At 43.8% G+C, this 14716-nt stretch overlaps 2 protein-coding genes across 2 annotated transcripts; both read right to left on the bottom strand.

Annotated features, from left to right (window-relative positions):
• Positions 1–688: 688 nt before the first annotated feature.
• samd7 (sterile alpha motif domain containing 7) lies at positions 689–4751 on the bottom strand (the record flags this gene model as incomplete). The annotated part of the gene is made up of 8 exons (XM_083653715.1): positions 689–925; positions 2147–2257; positions 2359–2474; positions 2623–3302; positions 3579–3657; positions 3769–3884; positions 4213–4318; positions 4649–4751. 8 exons carry the CDS (start codon positions 4749–4751, stop codon positions 689–691), a joined length of 1548 nt encoding a protein of 515 aa, XP_083509841.1.
• A 7533-nt stretch (positions 4752–12284) lies between these two features.
• apoda.2 (apolipoprotein Da, duplicate 2) lies at positions 12285–13750 on the bottom strand (the record flags this gene model as incomplete). The annotated part of the gene is made up of 4 exons (XM_083654086.1): positions 12285–12526; positions 12915–13003; positions 13313–13431; positions 13631–13750. 4 exons carry the CDS (start codon positions 13748–13750, stop codon positions 12285–12287), a joined length of 570 nt encoding a protein of 189 aa, XP_083510212.1.
• Between the last annotated feature and the right edge of the window lie 966 nt (positions 13751–14716).

Below are 14716 nucleotides of genomic sequence, written 5' to 3'. Positions count from 1 at the left end.
CGTCGCTCTGACAATTTGACACTCAACGTGGCAGGAAGACAGAAATACATTTCCTACGTAGAAAAAAAATACTTTATTTACAATCCACAGATCCACATCATTCAACACACGTACATAACCAGTTGTTCATCTTCAAATGGTGAAAAGGTATCAAAACACCCAAATCGCAAACACTTTACAAAAATATTTTATATGCGGATGAAACTTGCATTATTTGTGCATTATGTATTCTAGAGAAATGAGAGCAGCTGAAAGGGATAGTTCAAGTTCACCCAAACTGGGCTTAAAGCTACAATCTGGAATTTAGTAGGCATTTAAATTCTGAGTAGCGTAGCCTATGTTCTCTGAGACTTCAGCCTGTAAATAGAGAAGATTCATTAGCACATTCTGAGCCCATCATAATTCAGAATCCATATCAGTTTCACTCCATTGTTCTCAAGCATTACAAATACACTACAAAATACATGTCAAAGTTTAACTCATGTTTAGCTGCACTAGGCCTAGGGTGAACCCTTAACCCAGGCAATAAATAGTGAAAAAAGCATCCTCAATCCAATGCATCATTATGTAAACAATATCACGAGTGGGGCAACAGCATTTCAACGGTGAGCGCCATACTGCAATTACAGATTGGGCTTGTGTGTGTTAGCATGATCCCTCCACATGATACAGCTCGTATTAGCACTGGTCAGGCTGTCTCGCTGCTGGCAGAGGGAGGGGAGTTGTTTTCTGCCTCGTGAAGGTGCTCCGTGGATTTGAGGAGGTCAGGGTCTCTTGGACTGGCCACCATCTCCTCACTGTTACAGTTGACAGGCGAGCCCATCTCTGACGAGCGGTCTCCGGGCTTCTCAGAAGCGCTCTGCAAGGTGGCAGCGGAGAGCGGCAGGTTCATCATGTAGAACATGCTACCCAGGCGCCGGGACACCTGTGGAGGAGTGAAGAGAGTCATACACGTGTATCTCTAATGGGGCAATTTGTTTCACAGCAAGCAGTTTGAATACACAAAAACAACAAGGGAACATAACCAAACTCAATGAAAAAGGGGAAAAGCAAGCACACTCACAAAAAACAGTTGGTGGGTGCACGGCTCAAAATGGTCTATGAAGGAGAAGAAAAGCCAGCACTCTCAAAAATGTCCTTTTGTTAATTTAATTGAAGCAGATGGCAGGTACAAACGTTTCGACAGAAGTCTTCCTCAGTGTACCAACACTACACTGAGGAAGACTTCTGTCGAAACGTTTGTACCTGCCATCTGCTTCAATTAAATTAACAAAAGGACATTTTTGAGAGTGCTGGCTTTTCTTCTCCAACATAACCAAACTAACATGACAAAAACACAGTATCACACAATATAATTTATATCGATCTATAATATAATAATGGCAATGTGGGCTGTTTCCATAGTCCAATAGTCCAAAAGTGTACCCGTTTCTTCTTCTTTTTCAACTAGTGGGGTTGGGGGTTTGGTGATGGTCAGTGGCCGACTGTTGGTTGGGGTTAGGCACTGGCAGCCACTTGGTTGGAGATAGGGTTTGGATATGGGTCAAGGTTAGGGACGGAAGCTCCATGTCCAGCTGGGGCTGGGCCACCAGCTGGGCCATCTCCACGGCAAAACGGCCGGGCCGGGGGTCGGCCAATGGGACATTTTTCGGACTATTGAGGTGTCGGACCAATGACATGGCACCATTGCCTCTGGGAAAAACAAGCGACAAAATCTGCTACTGCTGCCTTTCAAGAGCCTGTATACCTACACCCAGAGGGAAGAAGGCAAACCTCAGAGGAGAGAGGGTGCAGGGGGTCCTGAAGAATATCCTGAGCGTTCTTAGTAACTCTCTTCTCATAGATATGACTGAGATTATGTTCACCGCGCATGATTTTAGAGAACAACTTCACGATTCCTCTCAACAAGTTATTTTCTGTCAGATTTAGATGACTGATCCAGCAGATAAGAGCAAAAAGTAAGTAACTGACTCAATGCATGATGAATAGAACAATTAAAGCCGCAGAATTCCCTTATTGTTTGAATTGGTTCTGTTGTGTATAAGATTGGGAGTGTTATGTATATGTTGTGAACAGTTGATCTTGACATTTCCTTCTTTTATGTCGGGAAAGGCAAATGTCCAGCTGTCCGTCTGTGTGTCCGTACCTGTGAGCGTATCTTGAGCGCGGGTCCCAGCTTGAGCCCCAGTGTGTCCAGTAGATGTTCTTCAGAGAGGAGGGGCAGTGTCTCCCCATCAATCATGTGCTCCTTGAATGTCTGCAGAGTGAAATCACCTCGCCTTAACACAACTGCTGCCAACCACCCAAGACAGAACAGCAGAAAGAATGCAGTAGAAATGCGCAAAGACCAGTACCAACCTGAGCGTATTCTGAGCAGGTGGGTATACCGTTGATGAAGTTGTATACATCATCCACTGTCCACTTCCTTATGTCCTTGGGCACATCGTCACCATTGAGAAAGAGATTGGGTGGGCCTGAGAAACAAAAACAAAAAACAATCACATTTTCACATTTCTTTGGTGCTGAAGTATACTAGATTAATAACCGCTAAATGAATGGTGTCACTGTCACATTTTCAAACATCGGATTGTATCTCTAGATTTATTTATTTTTCAAACGCACCGGGTGGAAGGAGACCATTTCCAGGAACGGGGAACATGTAAGGCATGCCACCGAGAGGTCCGCCAGAGGAGGGATACATGAACTTGTCCTGGAACGCAGAGCATTGGCTGGACATGTCTTTGTCACTGGCACCACTGTTGGCCACATCTGAGCAGCCATCTTGGTTGTTGACACGGGCTTTGCGCAGGCCCTGCTCCCCGTCTTTGTAGCTCTTCCTGCCTCCCGTGGCGAGCTCAGAGTCCATTTTGGTTTGATGATGATGCGTCTTGCCGGTGGCGCCCTCCTCTCCCATGTCCCCCTTCGCCTCCGCCTCCTTCTCCTCCCCCGAAGTGGCCCCTGGACTCTCTTCTACACTTTTATCCTCCGCCTGGCCCTTCAGGCTGGCCACATGGCTCTCTGCGCTCTTGTGAGTCGTCGGTCTTCTGCCCGCCCTGCGCCCCCTCTCTCTGTGGAGCGTGCTGATTGGTGGGTAGGGGCTGGCCGACATGAGCATGCTGTTGGAGTGCAGTTCGTCCAGCGTGGGGCGGTGGACGAAGACGTCGTGGCCGTCGGGCATGCGCTGGCGGCCTCTGAACGCCATGGGGTTGGGCGGGTACGCCATGGGATTGTCCATTCCCATCAGTCCCTTCTGATGGGCATTCTCCAGCTCCTTCTGATGCAGGATGGCGTTCATCTCCATTCTGAACGGGATCAAACATTTCTTAGACATATTTGCACAACAATGATGATAGACGAACCATATACCGGTCTTGGTTAAATCAAAGGGAACTGAATAGTTTGGGCATGTATGAAATGTCTCTGAGATATTCAGTTCTGTTCAGTGGCGTGTCGAGCAACAGTGGCTTAAGTGTAGGTGGAATGTGTGTGTGTGTGTGTGTGTGTGTGTGTGTGTGTGTGTGTGTGTGTGTGTGTGTGTGTGTGTGTGTGTGTGTGTGTGTGATATTCTGCCCACATACCTGGCTATATTCTGCTTGTGAATGAGCTCCTGTCGCCGGGCAACTGTTTCCATGGGCTCTGAGGGCATGAAGCCATAGCCTACAGAGATGAAGGAGAGAGAGCAATAGAGAGGAGGCAGGGGGTGTTAATAACATTATTCTCACTCCCTGAAACCTGAGACCATTTATATTTTCTCAGAGCCGTGCTCACCGGCTGCAGGGAAGCCTCTCCCAGGCATGACATTGGCATGCGGAGGACCCAGGTGAGCTCCCAGGTGGATCTGTCTGCCCTCCGAGGAGACCATCTCATTTGGCTGGACCAGCTCCCTAAGTAGAAAAATGCATGGAAGGTCAGTCAAAGGAGAGAAGGGATAACAGTCTTATCATCTCATCGAAATCCAAAACAACTAGAACTTTCAAGGCATCTACAGACAGAAGATCAGCTATTTGCATCTGTAGTGGCTGCTATAGAGTTGATGCCTAAGATACGTACATCTTGGTTTAGGAATGACATTATATATGTCAAAGTATAGGTAACAAGACTGTGTTTTCTCAACAGAAAGTTTTATGTGTGCTATGTGCCTGTTGGGTTGTAAGCAGCCAAGTCTTTCCCTATAACCGACATCGTTTGCCAAGAACCAAAAAACGAACAAACCTCTCCATGAAGCGAGGTTCAAACTGCCTCTGCTGCCCTTGGGCCAGGATCTGTGGAGCCATGGCCATCTGGTTCCTCATCATCATCTCTTGCCTCTGCCTCAGCTCTGGGTGAGAATAACACACCAAGATTACTGAGAAGCCAGTATAGCTTCACTACCATTCACCTATATCAATGCATGTCAGACCTGTGTCTTAACTTAACTGGCTGGACAGCCAGATGGGTGGGGTGTATCACATTCAGACAATTCAGATATTGTCAGGAAAGTTGTCAATCACAGAAAAGTAAATTAATTCTATATTCCTTCTTGCGGTCTAAACTCTCAAACATTCATTGTGCTGTACTACAAGGAAATCCCACCCCTTTGTGACCTAATTGCTCTAAAATGCATGTTTTTTGTGATGCTCAGTCTCCTCTGCCCTAACCCCTCTCTCACCTCCAGCCGACATGGCGTTGACCAGACGGTACCAGTGCTTCTCATCCAAAGCCCCCTGCTCCCCCAGCGCCGTCATCTTCCTCAGTTGTTCCCGTGGTGTCATGACAATGCTGTGGAAGTCAAACAGTTAAAAGACAAAATTGTTGACTATGGAATATTACTGCCGTTTTTAGCTGACTTAAAATGTGTGCCGACAAAACAGTAACATTTTGGGTGGCCGGGTATGATCATGATATATAACCACACTTCAGGCTGAGCTACACTGCTACATCAGCACACTTTTAGAGTATAAATCAGCTTTAGTTCATTCTACCAGTGGAAGCAGCAGTGTCATTTCCATTTGAGTGCCACTAGGGGGCAGCACTGATCTATGCATTAAGGAGTTATTGATGCTCATAGCATTGTGCCAGAGAGAGTAACTTCAGAAGCATTATTTTCCCTTATAAGAACATATAATCATCACACACTCGACATTGTCATCCCACTGCAAAGTAGTAAAAGTAGTAAAATTCAAGACTTTTATTATTTTACCAAGAAAATGTAATTTTTTTTTAACAGCATAGAATATTCTTTTTTGTTAGACATATAATTGTTGTGCCTGATTAGTGAACTTGAAATATCTTCCCAGTGATGAGAGCTGACTGGCAAACTGTATCAGTCATATCACTTTGGTTTCCATAAAGCTTGGTTCATTAACATGACAAAAGGGAGTAACCTGGCAATATGGAATTTGTGCAGTGCACACACACACACACACACACACACACACACACACGCACGCACGCACGCACGCACGCACGCACACACACACACACACACACACACACACACACACACGCACGCACGCAAACGATACGATATCATAGTATTTTATTGCTTCCCAGCAGCTCCATTTACAACATCACAAAAAGGCAAACATTAAAAACAGGACAAATATCAACTTGACATTACAATCATAAGACAATTCAATGCCCCTTTAATGTATTTGGTCTTGAATTAAGCTCCATGTTAAGTTTTGGGATTGACTTGTGCACAAAAGAGTGCTTCATTTTAACACACACCCACACACACACACACACACACACACACACACACACACACACACACACACACACACACACACACACACACACACACACACACACACAACCCCTATAAGTGGCCATATTGTTCTTGGCCGAGCCAGCAGCTTGTGTACACGGGCACAATCGATTCAGACACCTCCAATTAGCCTTCTACACTGCAGAAATCCCATTACCAAATATGATAGTGTAAACGACAGCGCACTAATCCAGCTCTGCTAATCCAGGGCCAAGTGCGTGTCGTGCTTTTGGATAGAAGAACCTGAATCTGAGCTGGGCCATAATGAGCCAAAATGAGTCTTACTGTAGCCTAATGATCTTAGTGAATACTGCTTAAAACCTTTTTGCCTGATTCATGTGTGTAGCAGTGTGCAGCGTACGCTTGTGTATAAAATGACAAGGCCACATTATCTCTGCGGCCTGTCCCCCTCCCCCCAGGCATCAGATTTGCCCTGTGAGTTAACCACAGTCCCTCAGGTTCCCTCACAAGCCTGTCTAATCTGAGGGCTGTAATCCGCCTGTTAGTCCAGCAGCAGTCTGTCCCGCTACATCTGCTGACCGGGCCTGCGGACAGCATGGCCCTCCCCCCATCCCCACCTTCCCAGGCCCCTGCCCCCCCCCCCCCCCCCCCCAGGATCCTATTAGCTAAGTCCTGGCTATACAGCACTTTAAAGGGATGTGTTGGAGGTAATCCTCACGTTTAGAGTTTTACCCTCAGCAAACCTGGCCTGTAAGCATCCCGGACAATACGCCCTAAGTGCTAAGCCTATTAGCCACCCTTAGCCCCCAGGATGTCCTAAAAACACCTTGAGGATGAATGTGGGAATGCAATGAGTTTAGGAGCTGTGTGGTGCATCACACATGCACCAGGTCCCTCTCTCTCTCCTTTTGGACCAATGGCAGAACGGCTCGCATCAGCAAACGGGGCAGAAATGTGGGTTTCCAGGGTCTTTAAATGTTTATGCCCACGTAATTCCCAAGTGGGCGCTAAGCTTTGAGATTTATGCCGTAATTTGTTAATGCGGTGACGTACAATCCACTGGGAATGACTGCCTCACTCTTCAATAAAATGTTGCAAGATTATTTTGCTTGTTTTAATATGGTTGTTTGTGTATGCAAAGGGCAACACACAGGTTTAGTGAGCAGGTTTATCCTGAGTAAATCTTGAAGATTACAGCAGGTAAACCAAGAACAAACGTGTTTGATTTGTAAGCCGCTGCAGAAACAGAGCGCCACAGTTCTTGAAGTAGACCTCAGTATTAGTCAAAATGTTTTTATTTTATTTTATTTTATTTAACCTTTATTTATACAGGTGAATCACCTTGAGACCTGGATCTCATTTTCAAGTGCGACCTGTTCAAGCATAGAATATTCTTTTTTGTTAGACATATAATTGTTGTGCCTGATTAGTGAACTTGAAATATCTTCCCAGTGATGAGAGCTGACTGGCAAACTGTATCAGTCATATCACTTTGGTTTCCATAAAGCTTGGTTCATCCAGCATCCAGACAGAAAGTTACAGTAACAAAAGTTGACAGACAGTATGACAACAGTATACAGTACCAGTACAGACAATAAATAAAATAACCAAGGCTAAACAGAGACACATTAGACAAAAAAAAAAGGGGGATGTTAAAAAGGAGATGGTCAATTGTTAAAACAGGAGCACAGCGAGGCAGTGATTTCACAAAGAGTTGAGCCTGTTTGAACTTGAGCTGTGATGAAACCTCTACAAGTCAACACAAACCAGGAACACCTTTCATTCACGAGGATATCCAGAGCGTGCAAACAGAGCTCTGATTCTATTTTGTTTTAAGTCTCTCATTACCCTACATTACATTACATTACATGACATTACATTACATAACGTCAAATCGGACTATGAACCATGTGAGAGTAGCCTTAGTGACGCACTACAATTCTTGTTTATTGGATGCCTCTTTTCAAATGTTGAAAACTGTGAAGCTTCTTCTTCAGGACAGAATTTAAGGTGACATTTCTACGTGACAGAACCCTAGCAGCATTTTGGGAATGCTGAAAAATGCAATGTTGAAAGCGTCTCGTCATGTTTCCTCGACAAGCAGAGGCCGCGCCGCAGTGATCAAACCCAGGGATTGGACTGCTGGGATTTGCTGGTTGCCTGGTTAATCTCATTATAAGAATGAATTAAAGGGAAAAATTGCTGACGACTTAGATGGAGGTCATATCAGGCAAGACAGAAGCATTTGTCTAGCCAGACTAATCCCCTATACACACACCCACATGCTCAAACTATACGCGTTCTTTCATGGGTTGCGTGAGGAAGATTAGATTTCATGGGATGCTTAAGCCTGAAATGAGTGGGAAGCTGCAGTGAGTATCGATTTGAAGGTCCCATCTTGTGTAAACAAGATTTCCTTGCTTGCTTAAGATATGGCCCCCAGATAAAGCCACACCAGCCATGTCAGGAAAAAGTGCCTCCAAACGAGCCATTTCTACTTCTGTGATTTTGTGACATCACAAAGTAACCCTCATTTCATTTATAGTTATACAGCGCCACCCCGACAACTGAAAGTGGAAGACCAAACCTGGTTGTCTGTTAGCATAGCTGTGTACAATGGGAAAAATTACAGAAAACAATCAACTGCACCAAAGATGCATGGATCTAGCCCAACAGATCATCTTATCACCTTATCTTATCAAAACAGTGCATAGTTAATGAGGGGAGAGACAGAGCACATAGCCTACAAAAATCCACAGAGGCTGGATTTGAGGTTTTTTTGGCAACATAATTCATAAACTTGTTTTAAAGACCCATGAGACATGTGTTATACAGTTAAAAAATAGCGTGATATGGGGCCTTTACGATTTGTTTGTGTCATGAGCTCATACTGACAAACTGTTGAAAAAACATGGTGACTATTTAGATAGATATAAATAACATATTATATAAATAGAACATAATAGAGAATAGAGTTGAAAAGCGCCAAAGGCCGATGCAGCATATCATTGCTGTGATATTATTGTTTCCAGTTGCCTATTTTCTTTTACATTACATTACATTTCAATCTGTGCTATTTTCAAAATCTAGGGTAATTATTATACAGATTTGAAGGTTGTATACTGTAATCGCATAAGTCTTTAGATTACTCACTTGCTGAGCGATCAGTAGCCATTTATACAATTTACTGCTTGCAGTTTACACACTGAAAGTTATCATACATTTTTTTCATAACGATGACATTTTGACTAATTTATTTAGTTATTTGCACAGATTTCAAGGTGGTTCTGCTAAGTATGCAGGTCAGGCTAACCACATAATAAGGGATCATTAGATATTTATACCATTTATTGTTACAGATAACGCTCTAAAATATACAATTTAGATTTTGTGTGTTTACAAGAATACCAACAGAGAGTGAATGTGACTTTTAGGAAGAAGTAAAAAGAACAAATCAACCAGTCTCAAAACACGTGGAAGAGGAAGAAGACAGCGGGAAATAGGAAGAGAGGAAGTTTTAGTTGACTCACCTTCAAGTTCCCACTCGTGAGCAGAGTCTGCAACTGGGTTTTCCTCAATTCAGATGAAAAAAATAAACACAACACTCGACCTGGCTCTCCACAAACTGAACGGCCTCCCACTGATCAGCCAACTGGTCCAACCTCAGTCTGGGGCCAGCTAACTGCCTTAACTAAAAAAGACCTTTTAAATACCGATTTATTTCATCTCCATTAGCTGGCCTTATCTCCTGTGGTAAGCCCTCCCTGTCCTGACATCACTGTGATCTGCCATCCAACTGCTGCACCTTGCAACTCATGTGTAATTACTGGTGCAGCACTGGGCCTAAGCATGGAGCACTAAACCTCTTTCAACGTTTACCTCACTAATCCCCTGTTAGCACTTTAGGCCGTGGTTAAGACATCTAAATGCCTAGCTTCCGTTTCCAATGGCAAAATGGCCGCCCCCCCTAACTGCTGCATCATGGCCACAGGCCGACGCCGCACGGCCCTGGTCACAGACAGCAATCAGTCATTGTCTTTGTTTTCCTTCACTTGTCTAGTTTGAGTCAGAGGCATTGTGCTCCCTAGGGGGCCAAGGGCATAAACATGCTAGTTGGTGGTAATTTGGTAGGAATCCTCCTAAATGTGTTGGCCAGATCATCCGCTCAGACCTCTTAATCTGACAGTTTGCGCTTATAGCATGGCCTGCACTTCCTTATAGCATGGCCTGCACTTCCTTATAGCAGCATGGCCTGTACTTCCTTGAACTATGTTTATTTTATGCTTAAGGAGGGATAAAGGATATTAGTTAACAGCTAGGTATATGCACAATTGGCGATTGACAGACAAGAAGGCATGAAAGGGGAGGGGTGTCAGTTTGGTGTTTCTCTCTCTCCATGGAAGTCCTGGAGGGCTAAGTAAGCAGGGGTCAGTACACTGCTGTGTTGTTTACATTACACACACACACACACACACACACACACGCACACGCACGCACACACACACACACACACACACACACACACACGCACACACACACACACACACACACACACACACAGAAACACTACTGTCGATCTACATACACTATGGAACATAATGCAATGCATTCATGCACACAATTGGGCTCTTTCCATCCACAAGAGTCTCAGCTTTCCAGTCATACCTGAATTATGCAATTCCAAGACTGTTTAGGGACCCCAGTAGGCAGAATCTGCATTGCAGAAATATTCAATTAGAATGGGCGAAAATAACACATTTATACAGCATGCAAAAAATCGGCATGGTTTTTGTCAAAGACTGCATAGGATTAGCATGAAGTGAGCATGTCTGTAAAGGAGAGACTTGTGGGGTAGATAGAACCCATTCTCATTCAGATATCTTGAGGTGAGAGGTCAAGCGACCCTTTTGAAAATGGCCATGCCAGTTTTTCCCCTCGTTCCCAGTATCTTCACTCGAGCTTTAAAAATGTACCCGCTACAGCCTCTGAAAGACAATAATGTCGCCTGCGGACGTCCCCAAGGAGTTTTTAATGTACCTATTCTAGACATAATGTAGACATTTCAGCCCCCCTGCCTACCTGCAAACTCTGCCTATGATAACAAATAAGAGGAAAAATATGTATGTTTGATTTTGGGGTGAACTGTCCCTTTAATAGTATTTAGTTGAGGAGGACTAATTAGCAACAGCACAGCATTATATTGGTATTTGATCAGTATCTCAGTTTTGTTATACTAATACAAATTAAATGATTAAACAGAGACAGGGGAAGAACATCTGTTATACCTGTACTCCCCTAGTGTCTGTGTATGTCCACACAATATATTATCATTTTTACTGAAAAAAGGCAGATACCACTAATATAGGACTAAGGAATTAAGTGAACAGAGTATTAGGAGCTGTAAACCGCTAATTTAAGAATCTGCTAGGTGTAAGCTTTTTAAAGGGGATTTCTGTCCGGCTTGCTTGCACGTAGCATTATAGAGTCAGTCACCGCGAAGCGAGGGGATCAGAGCAGGTTTAGCCTTAAGAAACAGGCTGGGCTATAAATTCCAACGGTCAGTGCGGACTCGGTCCCGGACCGTCTTCTAATGTAATAAATACACTAACAATCTGCTGTCCCAATGACCTGCATTGACTGTTTTCTTTCCCTCTGAGTGACAACACTTCACTGTCAAGATCCAGGTACAGTAGAAGAATTCTTCAGGATCAAAATCCCTGAAATAACAGGAAATCCTTAAATCCTGATTGTCTTACATTCAGAGAAACGACTACCTATTGGCATAATGAATGTGTTTTATGGTGACCTGTTAAAAAACAAACAAACAAACAAACAACAAACAATAATTCTATCACAAATACCAAATAACATTTTATCCTTGATTTTAAGCAAGTCAATCTACTATGTTAGAAGTAAGTTGTTCTCTAAAGGGAATACAATGTTTGTGTGTGAAGTATCTGAAGGATTTTCTAGTCAGGTAATCTTCCTCACTTGAGTAAAACGTCTTCATCTCTGCTTTGCCCTGCTCTCTGATGCTCCCAGGCTGAAGGGGGCTGATCAAACACCTGTTTGGAATCCAAGGGAAAATCCACAAAATGGCACAAAATCTTTTAGAATGAGTAAAAAAAAAACACAACAACAAGACTAGGCAAGCCTAGTTAAGCCGGACCGGGACTGCTGCCTCTGCAGCATTGCATTGTCAAATAGTATATTAAGGTGCCCGAAAACTAGCTAACAAGTGTCTTTAAACCTTTTCATTGTGACTTTAAAACATTGTTTGCCTTTATAGCTCAGAACAGCTAACACCACCGAGCCCAAAGAGACGACAACGTGGCATTTTTTCCTACAGGTTTATTGCATTGACTTTGCATAACATCGACAGGACAAGCCGTCCTAAAACATGCACCACGCTGCATGGTGTGCCACGTCACTGCATGGTGTGCCACGTCACTGCATGGTGTGCCACGTCACTGCATGGTGTGCCATGTTACTCCATGGTGTGCCATGTCATGTATCCAAGACGCGGTGTGTGTTGCGGGCCTGCAGGCTGAATCAGGAGTCTCTCTCTGGGTGTTTACTGGTCCATGGGGCGGCAGAGGACCTCGTCGTGGTTGGTGACGTCCAGCTTGTTGACGTTGACTCCGGCAGAGGTCAGGATGCTGTGCAGCTCCTCCACGGTCTCCTCAGACAGGCTGGGCTGCCTGCTCAGGATCCAGGTGTACTCACTGCGGAACAGGCCGAAGTCGGTGCAGCCGTAAACCAGGGAGTGACCTTCGTAGTCAGTGGACAGCACCCAGTAGGGCCCGGGGGTCTGGTCTGTAGGAGAGGAGGGCACATGCTCGTCAAGGTTCATGGATCTTTTTGGGGCGGGGGGGGATAAAGATTGGTGCAGAAGAAGTAGAAAATGCTCATAAATTAGTTCTACATTTAAATATTTTACATTATCTGTAAAGATTCTACAGATGATTAATAAGCATTGATTAACCTTTCATTAGCCGTTAACTAATGTGTGTAGTAATCATTAACTAATGGTGTTCATGTTAACTAAGGTATTAATTAATACATTATTTAATAGTTTAGAGTTAGCTAATGGTGAGGGTAAGGGTAATAAGCATGCACTAATGGTTAGTTCATGCTTATTACTGTACGTATTATTAAGCATTAACTAACCATTAATTAATATGGTTGTGATAGATGTGCTTACACTCAAAGAAGGAGACCTCCAGCTTGGCAGGCTCAGAGGGATCTACGACCTTGGCAAAGCCAGTGGCGGCATTAACGGTCCCATCAGCACTGAAAGAGATGTAAAACGATGAGATTTAGAAAACAACATGAATAATCACATTATTTAGTCATTTGCCCCTTCACTTTAAAATAGCAATGCATGATGTACTACATACATGATTGCGTATTGCAGCTTTAATAAAGGCCCAAATCATTTTTGCAGCTTGTGGAAACAGCTGCATCCCACCACTATGTATTTTTAGCTATTGCTAATTAAGTCACACTTTTCAAAAACATGTGTGAATATACTCAATATACCCTCAAAGCTAAAATGTAGACATTAGTATCTCTGACTGTGTTGCACTATATGCTACTTACAGCAGCTCCCTGTTGAGGGCTTCGACTCCAACGCCTTTCGGGGTGTAGGTGGCGGTGCCACACACACCCCGCTGGAACAGGTTTGGCAGCTTCTGGATCTCATACCACTTACCAAGATACTGCAGAAGAAGCATACCGGATATCACATACGGAGACTGAAAACCTATAGTCAATATAATGCATGCAATCATGGTAGTAATCATAACAGGCTGGGTTTGGCATTTTCTGAAACTGCATGTTCTTCATGCTGTATACACATACTACATAATAAATTAGTAAAAACAAGAGCGGGCAAGTAAGAAGGAGGTCGGTATTCACCCTGGTCAGATCAAAGTTCTCCTGCACAGCGGGCTTGGGGCATCTGCCAGGGTTCAAGACCTGAGCGCTGGCTGCCAGAACAGACAGCAGAGTTAAGGAAATCACATGGACGGCCTTCATCTTTTCAACACGACCTGTCCAGAAGAAAACAGACGGAGAGATCAGATAGGGCTGCATGCTACTGAGGCACGCAGCATCATTCAGAAGCTTCGCCGTCAGAGGCAATTTCAAAAGGAAGAGAGTCAGAGAGTCAGAGTCTGTCTTTTTCTTTTTGTGGTTGTTGTTGTTGTCAAGGTTGACAGTCTGTTGTATGTTTGTGTAGCCCGATGTGGGGCCAGCCTGACCTGACCAAAGTTCAGGCCTGGCTGAAATGCATTAAATAAAAAGTATAAAAAAAGAAAGAAAAAGAGAGTCAGAAAGAGAAAGATAGCCTACATGAAGAGGAAGGATGATGGCTGCTTACCTGTAATGCGACGAGGTGCACTACCTGGTTACAGTGAAGGTTAGAGTGTTGGAGTCCGTTTTTATAGACCTGAGTACCTGTAGCTGCTTTACTGACCCCTCCACTGGGGTTTACATGTAAGGGAATTGTGATGGAGTGGGTGGGCGTGTGTGAGAGTTGGCACCTGTTCAAATGGAGATGTTCAAACAGGCCCCTCAGCAAACGCAGGGATGACTGACAGGTTAGTGAGTTGTCCCACTTGTACAGGGTCATTGGGCTATTCTGGTGTACATAAAGCCATACAGGATGTATGGATGGAAATATGACATAACTACCAAATTATCATACTTAAATACTATCCATCCATCCATCTATCCATCTATCCATCCATCCATCCATCCATCCATCTATCTATCTATCTATCTATCTATCTATCTATCTATCTATCTATCTATCTATCTATCTATCTATCTATCTATCTATATATCTATCTATCTATCTATCTATCTATCTATCTATCTATCTATCTATCTATCTATCTATCTATCTATCTATCTATCTATCTATCTATCTATCTATCTATCTATCTATCTATCTATCTAAGCCCCTCCTAAGGATTTTCTTCTGTTTTGGACCAGAGGCAA

Source organism: Poromitra crassiceps (genome assembly GCF_964638095.1).
Source record: "Poromitra crassiceps genome assembly, chromosome: 17".
Taxonomy (NCBI): domain Eukaryota; kingdom Metazoa; phylum Chordata; class Actinopteri; order Beryciformes; family Melamphaidae; genus Poromitra; species Poromitra crassiceps.
This window is presented reverse-complemented; position numbering and strand designations above follow the sequence as displayed.